The sequence below is a fragment of the Myripristis murdjan genome, chromosome 11, assembly GCF_902150065.1.
Source record: "Myripristis murdjan chromosome 11, fMyrMur1.1, whole genome shotgun sequence".
In the NCBI taxonomy this organism is placed as follows: domain Eukaryota; kingdom Metazoa; phylum Chordata; class Actinopteri; order Holocentriformes; family Holocentridae; genus Myripristis; species Myripristis murdjan.
Window position 1 is genome coordinate 21,141,509 of NC_043990.1, and position 20,636 is coordinate 21,162,144.

The following is a 20,636-nucleotide window of genomic DNA, read 5'->3' on the forward strand; positions in this document are numbered from 1 at the left end:
GCTATAGTGACCCCTCTTCATTCTCCTGACACACGCACGCACGCACGCACGAACGCACACACACACACACACACACACACACACACACACACACACACACACACACACACACACACACACACACACACACACACTTGGCCACTAGGCTAATATTCAGCCACTCGATTGGCCGCTTATGGCTTCCAGATTATTCGATAAACCAAACGCAGGGTCGCTCCGTAACATTGCAAGGCTATGAACTTGTGCAGATGAGTTTCTAAATCGATCCGTGCAGACCGGCGCTGCAACCGGTGGTTGTTTGCTGTTCTCTCACACAAAGCTGTTAAAGTGAGATAGCCTATTGAGTGGAGCCCACAATGAGCTAATAACTGATTCCCATAAGTCAACTCAAGTGCAATACAATAAAGCAAAACCATCCATAATCCCTATATTGAACTGCAAGACTTTTCGTATCAGTCAACCGCTGTCATGTTATAAAATCTCATCAAAACACACAATCTCTCATTGCAAATCAAGGCAAATATAATGATTTTTTTTTTTTTTTTTAAATAAGCGAGATATTTTTAGTAAATGTAACTTTGTTAAAGAGCATGTAGTCCAGAGGCAGTCTGTTTTGAGTTTGGTTTACACACCAGGGAAGAGTGCAACCCCATAACCAGAGCAGGCTGCTACTGCTGCCACTGTCGCCGAGCCAGAGCACTGTTTAAACAAGCTATAAAAATGAATTATTACCAAACGCATGCAGAGACTCGGTCCCTTTTAGCTAGAATTGGGGAATCCCGTATGAAAATGTAAGTGGGGTTTTATTTGTGCACATTGCGCCACAATTGGTCTCTTTAATGTCCGTCTCATTCATGCCACCGAGTGATTTATGAGCTCTTGAAGGCAAACATGGCTCGGGTATTTGACTGCAACATCCACACAGTGTTAGCAGCTCTGTCAAATGAAGATCTTCGCTGGCTTATTTGCTATCTACCTTACTCTAAAAGAAAAATTAAAAAATGAAAAAGAAAAGTTTTTTGCAGTAAAATAGTTACAACCTGGGTTACGGTTTCCTTGGGCAACCTTAGCAGAATAGTAACGTCTCTGTGTAAATGTATGCAGAGATTTACCACAGCTAATTCCAACCAAACGTTATTATTGGACTTGAGTGAGCTGTTAAAACGGTAGGAATTTAGACAGGCTAAAAAAAATAATTTCATAAAATAATTGCAAAGTTTTTTCAAGAAGTTAGAATTAAGAACCACGGTCGCCGAGGCATTTTTTTCTCTCTCACTGGCCATTTTCTTTTTTTAAGCTGACAGCTTATTCATACCAGTCAGAAAACAGTTTACAATAACCCAAGCAATATTCAAATTCACGATAAAATCCTATAATTACAGTCAAATTCAAATGTGTGTGAGTGAGTGAGTGTGTGTGTGTGTGTGTGTGTGTGTGTGTGTGTGTGTGTGTGTGTGTGTGTGTGTGTGTGTGTGTGTGTATGTGTGTGTGTGTGCGTGTGCGTGTGTGTGCTTTCAAACCCAATTTGCCAACTGACTAGGCTATTTATATTCACTGCCAACCTGTTGTTAACATTTGCATAACATCTATATCTTTCTGCCCTACTTACTTTTATTTAGTATATTTTATACAAGAATAATTCAATTAAAATGTTCAACTTGTGGAATGAAAATTAGAAATGACTCAGAACACAAGACAAAAGATTGTAGCAAGTTAATTGTATTCTAACAAAAATATCCAAGACATTGGAAGCTATACAAAAATAAAAATGACCAGGTTCCATAGGCCTAATATTGTATAATTATTCACATACACTTATAATTTCCATTTCAAGAGATCAATTTGTTATGGTAATTACAAGCCATGTTTGAGTAGATCTATTTCAATGATTTAATTTCATCCTTACCTTGAATTAATCGTCAAGTCAAATATCAACAGAATAAATGTGCCGAATATACAAATAACCACAAAATTAACATCAAAGTTAATACGTTCGTAGCCTGACTTTCATTGTTCCGGATAAAAACAAAACAACAAAAAAGTTATTTTGATTGATTTCAATTAGTAGTTCAGATGCTGCAGGTCGATTGTAGTTAGAGACTCCGAGAAAAAATAGAAGCTGTCCGTAGAAATGTCCACGGGACTATCCAGAGACTCTGACAAGCTCGGCGAGGCTGCATCGGAGAGCTGTAGGCAGGAATCCGAAGAGAAAGCTTGGAAATCGTGTATAGAAACATCCAGGGTCGGGGGACTGTCACCATTGTCCGGGCCAGATGCAGAGCCGGGGCCCATTGTTGACATGCAGCCCGGAACAGTGGGTGACGGGTTGGGAAAATGTTTCAGATTTTTGTCATTGCTGTTCAGCGGCGCAGCAGCAAAGCTCATGGTCTCGCCATTGTGCAGCGAGTTGCTCTGAAAGGAGCAGGTATCTCTCTCCAGCAGGGCCCCGCTCTGCTCAAACAGGGGGCCCTCGTCGTCCTCGTCGCTGTGGATGCCGTCCTCGGCGCCAGGCCCTTTCCCCTCCCCGTTGTGGTTCTCCTTGCTCTGGGTCTGCCGCTTGTGCTTCATCCGCCGGTTCTGGAACCAGACTTTGACCTGCCTCTCGGTGAGGTCCAGCAGGGCCGCTATCTCCACCCGCCTCGGCCGGCACAGATACTTGTTGAAGTGGAACTCCTTCTCCAGCTCCAGCAGCTGTGTGTTGGTGTACGCCGTCCTCAGCCGACGGGAGCCCCCTCCTCCCCCACCGCTCTCCACAATCTCAGGCGAGCCTGGGAAAAATAGCACCGGGATAGCGTGGGATTAAAACGAAAGAAAACGGACACAGCAGTTACATAACCTCCCCAGCTTGTGAACCCAGCGTTAGGCTACCACCAGAACGGCTCACAACACACTGCAGCAAAATGGCCGCTGAAGCTATACTAACCCAAGCGTAGAGCCGACAGCTTTTACTACCATATCATTACTGCATAAAGCTGCTCGTAAAGTCACAGTTTTCAAGATGGAAATAACACCCCACATGAGGTAAAATCGAGGCAAAGCCCAGCTAAGAGCCACAGTATAAAGGCAGTGAGGTCCAGGCTAGTGTGGGATACTAATGAATGCTCCAGCTGCCCTCCTCGGCAACGGCACTCCATCACTCTTCATTACTGTCACACATCAAAACTCTGGCACGGCTAGGGGAATAAATCATCGTACATTACCAAAGTTTGCCCCAACTTTTCCCCCTCTTTCTTCAGACATAAACACAGCAAAGCGATATTCACAAAACTACTATTATAAAAACGATTCAATTCGTTTTTGACAGGCCTGTGCACTGGCCTACAATTTAGCTCCAAATACCCAGTAAAATACACGACTTACGCATGGTGCGCTCGCCTTTAAAATGCTTGTGTTTTGCAGTAAATCCCCGCGGTTTGAAATCACCCACCTTTCGGGGAGAAGCACACAGGTCCATTGGAGATGGTGGTAGCGGTGGAGGTCGGCAGGTGGTTCCTCTTGGAGGCTTTCTTCTCCCGCATCCAGGGGTATTCCGGGGGTAAAGAGGCTGTGGGCAGCGGGCTGCATCCATCGGGGCTGTGTCGGGGCCGGCCGTGCCGCGGATGGCTGCCCGGGTTCAGGCTGGGAATGGTCTGCTCAAAGGGAGGAGGAATCAGTGTCGGGCGTGAAAGCGTCGAGCTCTTGATTGATGAACTTTGAAATGAATCAGCGACAGGGGGGAAAGATGTCAGGCACTCAGCAAGCGACGGCTGACTATTGATAAAACCGCTCTCTCGCTCGAATTCGTAATTCATCTCCGCTCCCTGAGAGCCGAGGAAAGTTTGCACGCGTATTTTTATAAATGTTGCGGCTCAGTGAGAAAGAGAGAGAAAAAATCATTAAAAAATCTCCTGGTGGTGTTTTTTTCTATTTCACTGATTACGGCCGTATGGGGACCGAGCTACTATTAAACTATTGAATTCATGGAGACAAGGTTGAAATTGGACCGAATTGCCTGTCACATGATTACCTCTGCCCAATGACAATTTGGGGTTTAATCAAAAGAAGCCACTGTCTGCCTGATTGATCCAAAAACTCTGAAGAACGCCTCGCTCAGTTGGGGGACGACTGTTTTTATTTACATCTTTGTCCGCTCAGTTTATCCGCCTCTCGCCCTTCCACTCCACTCCACTAAGCTACAAAATGTGTTTTTTAAGAATGGCTGACGCTCACTATTACAGGGAAGGAGCCCAGCCTAGGGTGCGCGGATTCGTGCACTCCTCTTTCTCGTATTGTTTGAGGATGTCAGTCGAGAACGCCCCCACCACACACACACATGCACAGATCACGCCAGTAGCTATTCATACAGGCGAGAGTCAGACTTCAGGGGTGAAAAAACACACACCCCAAAAACTGATATTGAGACTTCTTGACAGAAACAAACCCCACAAATCCAATGTGTTCAGTAGCTCTGTGTCTGTGAAGTCTCTAATGCTGGAGACGAAGATGTGATACTCAGAAATGTAACGCAGGCTGCAAAGATTTACTATTAAAACAAAATAACAGTATACAATATATTCATTTTACATTTGTTGCCATAAAATCCTCCATTGTGTAATTAAGGTAGCAAAGACTGATATGAAACGTTGGAGCCAATTAATCCCATAACATTGGCATGACATGAACAGAGGTAGCATAAACTTGTGAACACACCGACATATAACACACATACACACACGCACACAATATTATTGTATTAATGGTACACTATCCAGACCGTGTTAATACAGTATGAAATCTCATAGCTTAGCCTAGGTGTGCGTTTTCGATTTAATTCACAAAAGGTTGATATAATAACAAGGTCATGCGCACGCATACCCTCGCACCAGTCACGCAAAAACATATATACACAAACACACACATAGGAAATGCTCACACAATCGCTCCTCTTGTTGTTATCAAAGACAGCCTTTGTAATAGTCAGAATTTTCGATTTGTAAATATTGCAGGACTATGACAACACAAATTTACCATGGATTTGAAATGAACTATAATTGTACATAAGAGGGCTCCTTCCTTATTGATGGATGTGGCAGTGAGAGGCCACATGCCGAAGCAAAACCAGGGATTGTTGGGTGGACATTGGCAAAAAAAAAAAAAAAAAAAAAAAAAAAAAAGGAGAGAAAGACTCTCTCTGCTGAAAAAGATTATTTCTACTGTATTTCTGATAATAATTGAGCCTGTAGCTGCAATGAAACAAACACCAATGCCATTTACAACGAATCCATCGCAGGGTTATTATGCACATGGAAATGTTATTGGGTCTTCCCCGCAGTGTTTGGTTTCATATCCTTCCAGAATAATCTGTGAAAGCCACATTTGGGATGTTTTTCGTCAAGCAGTGGAGTATGTTGTATTTTCACCCAAAAGAAAAAAAGGAGAAGAAAGGGAAAAACTGGAATAGTGAGTAAGAGAGGGGAGGAAGAGAAGTGGTAGGCCTCTCTCAGTTTATTGCTTATATACCAAACAAAGAGTCCTGGAAGCCTGTGCGCGATCAATCTTACTCGCCAAAAGGTCTGACAGCTCGGTGCCCTCACAACACATTTAAGGCTTCTAACTCTCCCCCGGATCAAATGCAGCCAGGAAGTGGCGAGAAACACTGGTCACTCAGATTAGAAGCAGTTTCTGTTCGCAGTTTTAGCCGGGCTGTCGCTGGAGGGATGTTTTAAAAGATAAATAAGAATCCAACCAAACGATGCAACGATTTCCTTTATAAGGAGGCAGTAATGCGCCAACGGTGAGTAGGGCAAAGCGGCGTTTCATCCACCGGGCTTTTCTCAGTCTTTGCGTTGGAGTGGTTTACATGACGAAATTATTTTTCGTTTTAGTGTGCAAGCTGGTTTTCTGTGCGCACCAAACTGTGCGTTAAACGACAGAGTTGCTAGGAAAGAGATGGATGGCTTTTTTGGAATTACGCACAGGCTTTGTGTGCAAGAGAAGGAGTGGGTGGCGGCATTTAGTGGACCCCAGCCTGTCCTCCACACCTCTCTTTACAGCAGGATTGATTTAGAAACACTTTCCCACGGATGGAAACGCAATGAAAGAAATACAAATCTTCCATTGCAGCCAAAACGTTATTTATGTGCTACCTGTGTATGCCACATATGGGTCAAATCAGTGTCTTGCTGTGTATGCGCGGGCGGGCAGGCGCGCGCGTGTGCAAGAGAGAAAGTGTGTTGGATCCAGAATTGCTCAGTACATCAGCCTTTTTTTTTTTTTTACACTGACACACCATGGTTCAATTGTTCTAGGTTCCCCTGCTAACCATATGTCAGGGCTAGTAATGTTCGTGCCCTGTAATATCAATCATATTCAGCTGAAAACAATTTCTTGGTGCAAAATCACTGTTATCAGATTATATTGCTGTTACACCGGTATAAGATTAGCATGGAAAGTAAACATAACATAAAAGCCTCTTGCTAATTTGATGAATAGTGTAAGAGGTAAAAATGTGAGCATGTCATAGGGAAACAATTATCTTCATTTTGTGTGTGTGTGTGTGTGTGTGTGTGTGTGTGTGTGTGTGTGTGCGTGTGTCAAACCAGGTAAAAAAAAATATACAAAAACAAAAGACATTTTTTTTTCTTTACCTCTGCCTGAATATATACCACAAAATCACAGAAATGCTGAGTGCTTATTGTATATACCTGGAAGGAAATTACCAAAAAAAAAAAAAAAAAAAAAAAAAAAAAAAAAAAGTAGGCTAATTTCTGTACAACCTTCATAGCATGTACACAAACGCTCAATATTTTCAGCTCGTCAGCGCTAATTTGTTTTGCTGTGATGTTTAATTTCGACTGAGCAGCATTCATGTTCAACTGGCTTTACGTTGGCATCTGTAAATATATAGAAAAATGAGGCAAATAAGCTCCGTTATGATTGTAGTGGGAGCCTGTATTCTTTCTGACCGCTTTTGACTGACTGAATATATCAGGGAATTATTTTTCCAACGATTTCTCATTTAGCTTGTTGTCTTCTTGCAGATTCTCCAGAAGGGCCTGGGTGACATTTTTATTATTATGGATGTGCCCACGCAGACGAGAGGAGGGGAGTGGGCCACCCGAGAGTTTCCTTCATGTCGAATGGAGAGAATGGGGGAAAAATGAAGTAGCTTTTATTCAATATTTGACGTTATTTTCAGCCGCTTCCTTGGAAGTTGTATACCATTAATTATTGTTATAGATGCTGCATTTTTAAAAATATGCACTAACCAAAAGCTGGTTTATTTTAACATCTGTCATCCATTGTTTATTGGGAAAAAAAAGCTTTTTTATTTTCATCATCTCTAATTAATACAAATTACCTTTATTATTATTATTATTATTACTGTATTATGGACCTGATAGTTGAATAGTATCATGGACAATGTCTCTTTAAATAACAGTATTGTTTCTGAGGTCACTATTATTTAACTTATTTATTCGATTGTTTTATAAATGTATCTTTGTGATAATGTTTAATGTTTCTGGGATGCGTCAAAATTAAAACCGAAGGATATACTGTAATTATATTTCAATTCATTTATTTCTTTCTTCGAACTGGAGCAGCATGGAATGTATGACATTGAAAAAAAAATGATATCTGTTTCTTTTTTCTTCAATAAAGAAACTGGTAACGTGTGTCCTTCTTTCCACCCTTATTGCATGATTGATTGATTTTACATTCGTTGAGAAAATAAAACACCTCCTCGAAGAAGAAGAAGAAAAAAAGGAAACCATAATAGCAACATATAGCAGTGTCCTGCTGAGGAGCTTATGCAGACTACAATTATGGGCTGGAAAGGGCCGAGACGCTAATTTCCACCGCCCTTCTTCCCACACAAAGAGCGCAGGGATGTCAAATAATACTAAAGGACTCTTATATTTGCACCGAACAAAATAAATAACATTAAGTCCAACAGAACAACACAAGCAAGGGAGGCTGCGTGTAAGCTCAAGACCCTGCTTCTGAAAATGTATTTCCCTCATAACTCCAACTCGTGGCTCTTGAGGATCCTTTCAAGTGCAAACAAAATGCAAAACACAGTTCTTCAAATGCGGATAAATAAAAGACGGACAAATTCACATTAACAAAACAATACCATAAGATTTGTTCATAATACCCTGTTTGATTTTCGATGTCAAAACAAGAAAAAAAAAAAAAAAAAAAAAAAAAAAAAAGATTAAATAGGCCTATGCATATAATGTGCCCCCCTCCCCTCCCCCCTCCCGCGCTTGACGTCCTATAGCCCAGATAAAGGTCTTTGTGGGACAATGACACGAGCAAATAGAGAAAAATTCAAGCAAGTAGTGATTATTTTTCCTACGCTACTTCACACATCAAACTATAGAAAACATAAACAAAAGCAGAGGGAAGGTGGAAGCCATGAGGAGGCGCAGAAACAAAGCAGTAATGTGTCTGGAGGTGGACAAGACAATGGGCGGAGTGATCCGGGCTGCGCCACCGCTACAGATGCGTCAGTTTGGGCGCTTCCTGGATTCTTCCCTGAGAGTAGTGCGGCGTTAGGTCTGTGTACGTCGGGGTCGGATCACACACTCCGTGATGGTGACTGTTGCCCATTGTGATTGCTCCATTGTAGTCCATGTTTGCGGACGGCGGGTGCGGGAGGTGGGTCAGACCGAAAACGGAGGCCCCAGAACTGGGCATGGAGTCGATGTAGCCACCGCCGACATAAACGGGGCTGCCCTGCATGTGCGTCCCGTAGTTGCCATTGCCTTGGAGAGGATGCGCGTCATACTCGGGCGTGGCCGAGTCGGTCCCAGGATACCTCTTCTGGGAGGGCGGGCAGTTGTTGAGGGAGCTGTTCAAAGGAGGGGGATATGACGTGGCCATACCGTATGCATTTTGATGGGGTTTATTGTAAGACGTCGGCGACTGGGATTCATAAGGTACACTGTTTACAAGAGAATGCATAGAGTTGAGGTATCCTCCGCCACCTCCTCCCCCTCCTCCTCCACCGCCACCGGAGGCCGGCCCCACTGGACTCCGAGGGGACTGCCCACCGGGGGAAGGCATCATCCCGACGCCTTTCTGATCCTTCTTGTACTTCATCCTGCGGTTCTGGAACCAAATTTTGATCTGCCTCTCTGTGAGGTTGAGCAGGTTGGCCATCTCTACTCTCCGGGGCCGACAGAGGTACCGATTAAAGTGGAACTCCTTCTCCAGCTCCACGAGCTGGGCGCTGGTGTAAGCTGTCCGGGCCCTCTTCGATGCTGCTGACCCCGGAGGGCTCTTGTCTCCGGGGCAACTCTCCACTGTCAGGGAGGAGAAGAAGAGGAGCATGTCAATTAGTAATCTATTCCAGAGAGAGAGAGAGAGAGAGAGAGAGAGAGAGAGAGAGAGGGTGACAACATGCACACAGCTGATAACAAATCTCCCCCACCAGAGAGGGGGAGGGGTGGATAGAGAGAGAATAGTTTACTAGATAAATATGCCCTGCTCGACTACTCAAATAAAGGCTTTATCATTGACTCTCTCTCTCTCTCTCTCTCTCTCTCTCTCTCTCTCTCTCTCTCTCTCTCTCTCTCTCTCTCTCTCTCTCTCTCTCTCTCTCTCTCTCTCTCTATCTTTGTGTGTGTTGCAACATCTCAAGATTTTGATAAATCTGCTCCCTCCTGCACAGCACAGAGGTTATCATCAGGGTGCCATAAAACAATTAACAATCAATGTATGGAGAGTGAGCCTGAATGCGCGCTACTCTAACTGCAAAGCAAAGAAAAAACTATAACCAGAGAGGTCAGTGCCTAATGTAAAACCAGGTAACCTCAAATTTCCGACTAAAGCATTTTGACCCTCATCTCTCTCCGTAGTCACACGGTAGCTCACGCATAATGCATACACAAGCATTATGTATTCCTCCGGGTGTATAAAGCAGCTCGCCTTGCCCTCAACTGATAAGCATTCTCTTCCAAAAGGCTGGGGCTTGGCTGCAGAACAGCAAGGTGTTGGTCTACTTACCGCTGTGGCAGACGGCCAGCACTTAATAAATTTCACTACCAGTCGCCTTAACCCAGAGTAAAAGGAATGCAGCATGACATAACCTAACCATTAGGCTGTTTCTGAAATGGAAAGAGAGCTTACACAGGGAAAAGTCATGTAAGTTTTTTACAGGGGCAATTACTGATTATTACTATGATTATTACAAGATTATTTATGAATCTAATTTTAAAATGCTTGCAAATGGCTGGTAAAGTAGTAGTGGCAGGTAAAGTAAAGGGATTTTGGCACATTAAAGGGCATGCTGCATGTGTACACAGTTACATATGCCATCATATAAAGACCATCATCAGACTGTAGGAGAGGTGCGTGCAAGGCTTTCCACAAATATTAGCACCTTAGAGGGTAAATAATCAAAAACGAACGCAAAATTGCCACGAACACAGAATTTGCAAAGTCTTCCAGCGCTACCATGATCATCACGACTGATGAGATTGAACTGGCGCATGGAGGGAATGAATGGCGCCCCACTGCTTTTCATTTTCAGTACATTAGAAAGTACATTAGAAACCCACCCACCGCATAACAGGCCTGAATTTTGGGGAGGAAAGGAAAAAAAAAATCAGGAATGAGAAGGCCATGGGAATGTGAACATCTCCGAGCTTTAGGTTGGTTCTATGGTAAACAACCACCGCCTCCACCCAGCAAGTTTTCCTCTAATCAAAACAGCGGGACAGACTGAGACAACTGTTGTGCGTGTTTGTTTGTTGTCTCACAGGGAACACTGTGTGATCAGAGGAGATGCGTGTTTACTGTAGGGACAGGTCAGCTGCAGGGCATGAGGACAACAAATGGTGGGATCCTGCCCTGTGTAGTGTAAGGTATATCGGTTAAAATTGGCTAGAATGTAATATTTAGCCTACATCAGTAATTGCACACAAAAACGCAGTTTATTGGTCACAACAAAGACATGTCGATGTTGTCTATATTCTTTATACTGATTATGAATACAGGGTCATGGGCTATAAATTTGTGTGTGTGTGTGTGTGTGTGTGTGTGTGTGTGTGTGTGTGTGTGTGTGTGTGTGTGTGTGTACCTGAGCTGGAGCTACTGGCGGGTTTCTGCTTGGTGTTCTGACGGGATTCCTTCATCCAGGGGAAGATCTGCTTGCTGCGAGTTGTGGACGTCGGGGAACCATTCTTAGCACTGGGCTGGCTGGCCCCGTTGCTCGTGTTTTGGCTGATAGCACCGGGTGATTGTGGAGGAGGGGGTGGGCCTGACACCGGCACCTGCGGTTGATTGCTTTCGGGATGAACTGTGGACTGCGCCGCCTGAATGGCTGTGGTCCTGTCGCAGCTCTCCGCCATCTCCCCCGGCTTCTGCAGGGCCACGGAGCCGTCAGGAGACTGCAGGGAGCAGGCAGGTCGATGGTACTCACTTTCCACATGAGAGGCCCGGGGATATTGGACCTGATTGGCATCATAACTGAAACCATTTGCGCTTTGATACGGGTAGCCACTGTAAATTGCGGAGCTGTCGTAGTAGGTTGCCTTTTGCATCTCGCCGTTTCCCAATATTTATTTCAGAAACTGACAGGGTCTTGACACCCTTGTAGAATAACATTGGCACCCCGTGGTCACGTGACGCCTCTCCGCCAATGGCCTCCTCGGGTGAACCTAGGGTTACAAGAAGCACTGTGAGGAGAAGAAATGGTGGCGATCCATCTTACTTTTCAATACAGGCCTGACACGGGAGACTATGGAGGCAAGATAGGGCCAACAGTTCTGGAGACTATTACCGTTTACCTTATGGCTTACACGGGCCACAAAGGCACGCACTAACCTTGTATTACCATCTGCGCCAAACAACATCAAAAAATAAGCGTTTTCAATGGCATTTCAGATTGCCACATCAGAAATGGGGGCTAACAAGAGCTCACATAGTATTTTTCGTCTGGTAGCCTACTAACCACTAAACTGTATTAATATTGCGCTTTCATAACAATACATCTGTTGGATACTGTGCTCTAGGCTAACAAAGAAAAATAGAAACTATGGGCAAATAGGCAAATAATTTATGTCTGTGATATAGGTTGCTTTTTATTATTATTATTATTATTATTATTATTATTATTATTATTATTATTATTATTATTATTATTATCGTTATTATTCAGGGGTTTCAACATACTTATTTCCAATCCATCAGGTGAAAACATACCCTTGTGGCTGCACTGATTCTGTATTTTTGTTTCTCACTACTGGTCAAAAAAATCTTCACCATCAGTAACAGGATAGAGCTCAATGCGCTGTGCTTCTCCGGCCACCTGGCGCAAAGCATAAACAACCGCATTCTCCCTTTTCCTTTTTTTCTTTTCTTTTTCTTTTTGCATGTGTGCTGCAAGATAAATGGAAGGGCCACAAGGAAACCTGAAAAACCGGGCGGGCATCCGTGCATCTCCATGACCACGATGTGAACTTTTCCTTGCAGGCCCATAATAATGGCTGCTGTCGGTGCTGTCTGCGCGGCGGCCCGTCGCTGTGATATATGGGGGTCAGTGGGCCGGGACGGCCTGCTCGGAATGAGCGGCCCGGTGAGCAGCCAAGCCCGGTACTCAGGCGGACAGAGACCCGGGATGCACAGCTAGCCTGCTGCTAAACCACTACCATAATTCACTCAGGTAACCATGGGGATCACAGCCACTGAAAGATTATTGAGGAAACTATCAAGCATAATCAACATAGATGTACGGGTCATTTTTAGGAAATCTTTCATATTATGTCACTGCCACTGAAATAATACTGCATTAGAATTTAATATATTGACCTAAGCCTATACCTTTAAAAATAAAACATGCATTAAGGGCTTTTTTAACAATAGTCAGTGGTAGGATAGGATAATAGGATTACAGCCTCCTGGACCAAGTAATATTATTAAAAAATAATGAATAGGCCTAATAGTAATGAATTAAAATTAAAGTTAAAAATCATGTAAAGCCGCGATATATATTGAGCATTGGTTGCGTCTATAAGAAATGAAAATGTTGCTTATATGACTGAAACTTAGTGTAGTTTTAGTTAGTGTATTAGATGTGTGGCCGGCATACTAATTACAAACAAATATTGACCAAAAATAAATAAATAAATACATAAATAAATAAGTAAAAACTATGACTAAATAAAATGTCTATTTCGACTTGAAAATTCACCTGCTCAAACTGTTAGAAGGTCATAGGTCCTCTCCTAAGTCTGACCAGCAATAACTATCTGATTACTGCACAGTTAGAGGCTAAATGTGTCATATTTATTTCCCAGACACCAGATCTAGTTTGTTACGAGACCTGCGGATAGCATGAATGATCATAAAATGAACAATAAAAAAGAGGATAAAATTTGAATAGCTCCGTTCTTGTGCAGCGGCGCATAACGACAGGCAAATCTGTACAAAATCAGACCCACTCAGCTCAGAAAACCACAGAGTGAAAGAGGATCTCCTCACTACATCTGCTATTCGAATGATGATCTGGGAAAGATATCAGAAAGCTTTTTGGTGGATTTCCAGCGGAGGTAGTGCGATAGTTACAAATGGTATAGAAAGAGAGACAAAAGACAGACTTGAGCTCTCTGCTCTGCCTTCTGCTCCACGTTAGAGAAATCTGGCTGCCTGACTGTGTGTGTGAACTCTTCCTGAACCGAGATCTAAGTCATACGGTGATAAATCACCGCACGACACACAAACTCCGCCATTTACAACCGAGGGAGCCTATTTCTGGCCTGCTTACCTTATCCTCTGACGACGAATGCAGAGCACCAAGCAATATTTTCTCATTCAGCGACGAAATCGATCAAAGCAGTAATCCAGAGAAAAGTTTAAAGGCAGAGCTGGCTGGGTGAGGCAGCAGCAGACTGCGCCCTGCCATACAGCAGGCATTAGCAGCCACAACAAAAAAAGGGAAGAGCCGAGAGAAACCCCTTTCCTTTTTTCCTTTTCTTTTTTTCCTATTCGACGTGGATGGGTAAACCGAGATTACGAAAGCAGGCGTGAGCGGTCGGGTCAGCAAGATAAGAGCTATCTGGCCTCACGATTGAACTTATCACATGCTATAGAGCAATGGCCAGGGCTTCATAGCAATATTAAACCCAGTCGGGGCTATGCTGGACTATGTGATCCTTCACCAGTACCTTGCAGACACCAGTGAACTCCCCCGAACCAGAGCGTCACCATAGACAAGAAAAATTATGCAAATGAAGTAGCGCCTTGGAAAGCCAGTTCAAATCAAGTGGCTGCCTCTCCTCCTCCCCCCACCAAATGAGGTAGTGTGTGTAGAAAAAAAATATCGTTGCAAACAGCAAGGAAGCCCATACCAAACGTTTTCTAAATCATTTGTTATTATTTACTCCACGTTCTTACAGGAATTATTTCTAGCTGTTATGATGGAGTGAGGAGAAAACAATGGGATAAGCAGCCGCTCACCACGGTGCATTCGCATTTGCATGAGGCATAAAGGGCTTCTATCCTCGGCTTAATCATTAACCTGCATTTTTCTTTGTCTTCTTTTTTTCATCCACGATTTTCTTCAAACTCTGATACTACAGCGGGTAATTCGTATTCATTTTAGCCTCAAATATTCCGCCAATTGTTACAGACTGTCTGTATGGCCCCTTAGCCAACGAAGACACTATGAAATTTATTAGCTATGGAAAAAAACTTGGATCAGTCTTGTTAGATGTATACCAAGGGAAAACCCCCACCAGGAGCTGGGTGAGAAAAATGGAAAGAAGTTTCATCACCAAAAGGCGAGCACAGGACATGCAGCGAGGAGCAGAGGAGAAGAGAGCCGACAGCAGGGGGAATCCCTCTGCATGGTAATGTTGTCTTTTGCAGCCAAAAGAGAAAAAAAGATTTATGTCCTCTCGCTTCTCCAGGCTGTAAACACGTCCAGAGCAGCTTCTCTGCTGGTTTGAGGCTCTGGGACGCAGATTCAACGACACAATTAGAAAGGTAGAACGCACGGACGGCGTGGGAGGGTGAGTGGGCCAAAAATTCACGCGTGAGGATTTTTTTAGCCAACGTTGCTTTTTCTTTTCCAAACCAAAGTAGACACATTGTATAATTATTTACTCCTTTGTGTTGTGCTAAAATGCTGATTCAAGTTTCTCTTTAATTTGGCCCTGACTAGAGGGTTAAATGTCAGTGAGTTGGTGGTCGCGTGGCCGTGCGTAATAAGGCCCAAACAATGTGGCCAAAAAAATCAGAAATGTTGAGAAAAGAAAATCCTGTTCAAAACTTCAGTGCAGTAAACTATAGTGTGGGACAGGCAGATGGTTTTCACTGAAAGTGGTTTTTGAAAGGAGTAAGGCACCGTTCCAAGAGGTGCGATTCCCCTCGTCACTTTTATAGTGACAAATTACACCACAAAGACAAGTGGAGGAGAAGGAATTATTGCTCTCGGGCTCTTCATATTGCTGCTACAAGGAAATGTACAAGCCATAGGCTGCTTGTCTATCCTTGTGAGCGCCTTAGTGGGCGTGCGTGGTACTTATTAGAAATTGAATAAGGATATGACCATCAAGCTTTCATAACGCAAATCAATAAAGATATATGGACTTACCGAAGGCAGAACAGAGTGTCTCGAAGACCGTGCGATGGCCTGGGTTTACTTCGTTGGAATTCTGCAATGGAAACTAAAATAAATTTCCCAGTTTTCACTGAAAATATTATAAACTTTTCATGCCTTATGTACTAATTTTATTATGCATTTTATTTTAAAATAGATGAGCCCCATAGCAATAGACAAAGACACAGGCAGATCACACGATTATTATTATTACTGTTGTTGTTAGCCTTATTATGCGTAATGGCCCAGGCCCTAAATGCTTATTTGGCGCAATAATAAAACACGTGGCATATAATCCAAATCTAGTCAAATTCGATACTATTGTCTTGAAAATAGGCGTAGTCTTTTTGAGGCCAGAATTAATATTTCACACAAAATGATCCAGGCCCGTCTATTACGTCTTAGTATTTAAATCTTGGTGGCTTCAAAGTATCCATCAAAAAAGGAAAGAAAAAAAAGAAAAAGAAAAATAATTCTTGAGATATTTTAACAAAGGGACAACAAAAATGTATCCATGCTGAGAAAACACAAGCCTTTCTACAACTAATAAACAATAAGTCTAAATAAAGGCCAGTGTACACGCATTCTACACCGACAAAAACAACACCACAACCAAATACCGCATGCCTAATAGCACTAATAATACAACATAGGCCTATGCAAATAACATGATTGTTGTCTCTCCACTGGATGGTGTGTATTTTCTCGGGAAACGGATCGAATAGTCATTAGCTCTCGCGCACCGGCTTCCCTAAGTCCCCGTGCCCATAAATCAAGCAGGAGCGCCGTGACCTCAGCGCGGCCGCGCGGTCCTGGATGGCACTCCGTCTTCCATTATATCCTCGTTTCCCTGGCGGAGCGACACAACCCCACTGCTTTCCCTTACTTTTTATGGAGCTCAGCTTGATTTATCATTTACCCGTAGAAACCCATGTAAAGACACAAACTGGTGCATTTTATAGGACAGGCGTTGCACCTTGGAGCAGCCGCTTTCACCTGCTCTGTTTGGGTTTTTGTTGTCAGACAATATTTAAATGGCCTCGTTTATTTACAAACGGTACATAGGCCTATTGTCTCAGAGGGTTACCATCCTGCCAAATATGAGATGAAAAAAAAGAAATATATTAATACGTGCTGTCTTGTTGTAATTCGAAAATGAAACTGTGTATGGGTTGATTATAATGTTTAGCACAGCCTACTGGAAGCACAACATGAAGCAATTACATGTGTGTATCTTAAGGGAGCGCTCAGCCAAATTTTGAAATGGTAGATGCTGTGTTGTAAATTTAGAAGGCCTATTTATGTTTCGCCTGGTTAAGTGTATCTCCTATGATGAATTTAAAATATCTACACCTAGGTGAATATTGATAGCTTCTTATTATCGCTCTATTTTCTTGCCCGGCCAAAAACCCTGCAATCTTTTTACTGACCTCTGCCTTGTGCGGCAATAACTCACGACAGTAATGAACAATCGGCGGAAATACCTCAAAATAAAATCCATCCTCCCAAAGCATGGGCTCTGACTCTGTCCGCGTGGAAAAACATATCCGTCCGTGACAGGAGTATAATACCATCCACAAAACCGGGATCCTCTCTCTCTGTGTCTGCCTCTCTCCCTCTTTCTTTTTCTCCCTTCGATAAAAAACTACAAAGCCCGGACTCCCCTCACGGAAAGTGGGGGTAACCCGCATATAATCAGCATCATATGGCTAGACCGGGGCTCCGGTTTTCTTCCCCGTGCCATAACACAGCGCAGTATTATGCGCCCCGCTCACGTGACGCAACGTCAACTTAAATCCCTTTTATTTGAGCCCGTGAATCATTAATGGAGGCAGTCATTGCCCCTGAGGAGAAACGGATCAGTTTGGAAGGAGAAAAAAGAGCGGTACATGACACTGCAATGTATCTGGCAGAGGAGCAAGTCTCTTGCAGAGAAGCAGCTTTTCCACATGTCGCCCATTCAGAGGAAAAGGCTGCTCTGTCAGTTTTAAAGTGCCATATATTTGGTGCCTATTAGTGCCTAAGTGAGCTTTAGCGCTAATCCTGCTGTATTATGCTGAGTTTCAAGTGCAGCCACGGCTCTGAGCCATGCTAAGGGCAGAATGTTTGGCACTCCGGTGTGACAATTCGCACTATGTGAGATGGAGAAGGCTTTCCCTCGAAAATACCATTTAAAGATGGCATTATGATTACTCAACACTCCAGTCGACCTCTTCTTTCTCTGAGATTTACAGCACAGCCAAGACTACTGGGTGTGCTACGGGGAACTCAGTGTCGCCCCCCGCCCTCTATCCCAGAGCTGGGTTGTAGTACCACTTAGTCAGCCTCTTGCTCTATCATCAATAGCCTGCATGCTGGCGGCTAAATAGGAATAAAACGTCATATGCTACCTGTCCTATCCTAGGGAAGGTGTGCGTCCTGGTGGTCGTGAGGCGTGCCTGTAGCTTATGTCAGTCAACGGTGAGCGGAAAGTGGAGATGAGGCTACCAAAGCGTGGGTCCTCGACCCTGCTGATCAGTACATGGACCCCCGTTTGACCTGCATGCGCTTACTCGTTTCCTGTGACCACTTGAGTGATGCTGGAAATTATAGTTTTGCGCAGAGGGCGATTTTTTGTGTTTATGCGGATAGAGGAAAATATGGTTTAAAAAAAATAAGAAGTAGCGCCTACTGTGATAAATTATCAGCACCACTAAAACAGTATAGCAGTTATAAACAATTCAACTATCTTAAAAATGCAACTCCCAATTATGCTGTCAAGAAATGTGTTGGCCTCTGCCACCCCAGGTATTAACAAAAATCTTGGCCGGATGAGCCTCTCTGTCCTCGGCACCGTTTGGCGCTTGTTTTCCATCAACACCGAGTAGCGGGCGTGGAAAATCCCACCACAACTATTAATCACTCGGGGCGGACATGGACAGCATCCCACTCCCACACCAGCCTTTGTCTTCTCAAGCGACAACTTGAGCGGTAAACTTTTAAACGCTATGAGCAGGAGCAGACCTAAAGCTGTTATCAATTCAACTTCAAGACGTGTCTAACATTAAGGACAAGAGGACAAAGCTTCATTTAGCAGTGATGAGGTTTAAGAGGTGACTTTTACGCACGGCTTTAAGTCATATAATTAGTGAATGAATGGGGTTTATTTAAACGCTGCTGGTGTTTTGTTAACTAGAATGTTGGTTTTGCGCTTTGTCTTACGTTTTTATTTTTGATTTATTTTTATTTGCACTGTTCTTATATTTGTCTTTAGGTAAGCAACAAAGCCACCAGGATCGTATGCAAGGCTCGCCCTGACCATGGATAGAAAACAGAGCCTCACTCCCACGCTGCCTTTCGCCGCCGCACCTGAACTTTTCCCTGACCCGGGCAGAGGCAAAGAGACTGGAGTGTGAAGTTATTTTGGTTTCAAAAACAAGGAGAAGATAGATACCGACGGGCCTCAGCTTGCAACCTATAGCCTACATTTTTACTTTTTTGCACTTTTCAGAAAGTTGCTTTTTGCATAAACATGTTATACAACTTACTGTGTTTTATATCTCAATTGTTTTTGCAGAGCTGGCTATTTACACAAATTGAGGCTTCTTGTCACTGTCAGCGAGGAGGAGTTAGAGGCGCAGACCTCTGGATGTTGGCCAGACAGCGGTCCATATCTCCCCACAATGTTGACACTCGGAGCTCTTAACAGCCAGGCTTGGGTTACCGATACACTCAGCCGAAGATAACTCTTTCTCCAAGGTTTACACCGGCCAACATCAAGGCTAATGCGAAATTCAACGCCTTAAGCTGACTGAGAGCCCATTCTCCGAATGCAGAGCAGCTTTGGGACTCCTCAGTCGGCAAACTGCGGGATTGTTTGCTTATGAGTGGTTGTAATAAAGCACTGAAGTTGAATTTTCATGTTGAACTCGCTCGTTTATTTTTCTGTGCTAGAAAATATTCCCAAAACATATTCAGGCTGTGGCATTCTTGCACCTTGTTGCTAATAATCTGCAGTGCCTGCCCGTTAACATTCAAGTTTCAAGGTAAGTGCAAAAACAGACCCAGTAGCCATAACAACAACAGCAAAACTAAGACAATAATAATAATAATAATAATAATAATAACAATAATGATAATAATAATATATTCATTTGATGAATATCCTGAGGACTTTGTTAATATTTAACCTTTGTCTAAATTGGTCTTTGTGTCCGCTCTCATAAAGGCCTTTTCAGTCTGTCCAGTTGTCCTGACAACTTTCAGCGAAGCACAAAGGGCCTCTGAAAACTCTTTGCATAGGTTATGGCATTTTTAATACGTTTCACACTCATCTGTACACACAATGAAAGCAAAAGAACATCGAGATTAATCAAAATGGCGTGTAGAAGCATTCCTTCTGTCGCATAAAAATGCATTAAAAAAAACACAGGTTAAAGATTTCTCACCACCTTTAAATCACAAGGTGATTTGAAGTACCCCTGTCCGTCTCCAGCCAATATAAAAGCAAGTTGGTGGTGTTTCTGTTTAATTCACGCCCAATTTAAGGGATTGGATTTCTAGGCTTTACACTTTGAAAAGTTTCAGCCACTGCTAATATGTACGCCCTCTATCTTTGTCCCAGCTTGGCTCTGCAGTCAGGACCGGGGTATCACGGTCATCTTAGCGATCCTGAACGATTATTTAAGTCTAAAAAAATATATATATATATACATAAAAAAAAAAAAAAATTCTGCCATCAGTTATATTTGGTTCTTTATGGAGATGCTGTAGGGCGTTTGGAAAAGTAAAGCTGCTGGCATTAGGAAAACTTTGCAGTTCTTCAGTGAATAGTTTACATACACATCCCATGATATAGGCTGTGGCTAAGGCATGTTTCAGGCGAAACGCCAACTTACAAAATTAATGTAAAATATCACCAAAAATTAGCTTGATATAATGTCCAGCCGACAAATCTGAGTACTTGAGCTCGATGATAAACATTGGGTTTAGGGACCCCAGGAAAGTCCACAGATCTAAGGATCTAGCTGGTGAAACAGTCACTTATAAGCGGACCACATGCTGGACG

General features: G+C 43.2%; 2 protein-coding genes across 3 annotated transcripts; both read right to left on the reverse strand.

The window, feature by feature from the left end:
* Nucleotides 1-1,714: 1,714 nt before the first annotated feature.
* LOC115368244 (homeobox protein Hox-A2a) lies at nucleotides 1,715-5,095 on the reverse strand. Its single transcript, XM_030064280.1, has 2 exons — nucleotides 3,428-5,095; nucleotides 1,715-2,768 (listed from the first exon to the last, which is right to left on the reverse strand). The coding sequence occupies exons 1-2, from the start codon at nucleotides 3,789-3,791 to the stop codon at nucleotides 2,062-2,064; spliced, it is 1,071 nt and encodes a 356-aa protein (XP_029920140.1). The 5' UTR covers nucleotides 3,792-5,095; the 3' UTR covers nucleotides 1,715-2,061.
* A 2,399-nt stretch (nucleotides 5,096-7,494) lies between these two features.
* Nucleotides 7,495-17,459, reverse strand: hoxa3a (homeobox A3a). Of its 2 annotated transcripts, XM_030063501.1 has the most exons (4): nucleotides 17,074-17,459; nucleotides 15,584-15,644; nucleotides 11,069-11,648; nucleotides 7,495-9,290 (listed from the first exon to the last, which is right to left on the reverse strand). In XM_030063501.1, exons 3-4 carry the CDS (start codon nucleotides 11,529-11,531, stop codon nucleotides 8,482-8,484), a joined length of 1,272 nt encoding a protein of 423 aa, XP_029919361.1. In that variant the 5' UTR covers nucleotides 11,532-11,648; nucleotides 15,584-15,644; nucleotides 17,074-17,459; the 3' UTR covers nucleotides 7,495-8,481. The 2 variants fall into 2 exon arrangements, with proteins under 2 accessions (XP_029919361.1, XP_029919360.1); XM_030063500.1 differs by lacking the exons at nucleotides 15,584-15,644; nucleotides 17,074-17,459 and adding an exon at nucleotides 13,754-14,163.
* Nucleotides 17,460-20,636: the final 3,177 nt, after the last annotated feature.

Coding starts and splice junctions, on each gene's coding strand:
- LOC115368244 (XM_030064280.1), bottom strand. CDS start 3,791: ATGAATTACGAATTCGAGCGAGAGAGCGGTTTTATCAATAGTCAGCCG. Junction 2,769..3,427: donor TGTGTGCTTCTCCCCGAAAG/GTGGGTGATTTC, acceptor TATTTTTCCCAG/GCTCGCCTGAGATTGTGGAG.
- hoxa3a (XM_030063501.1), bottom strand. CDS start 11,531: ATGCAAAAGGCAACCTACTACGACAGCTCCGCAATTTACAGTGGCTAC. Junction 9,291..11,068: donor CGCCAGTAGCTCCAGCTCAG/GTACACACACAC, acceptor CCTCCCTGACAG/TGGAGAGTTGCCCCGGAGAC.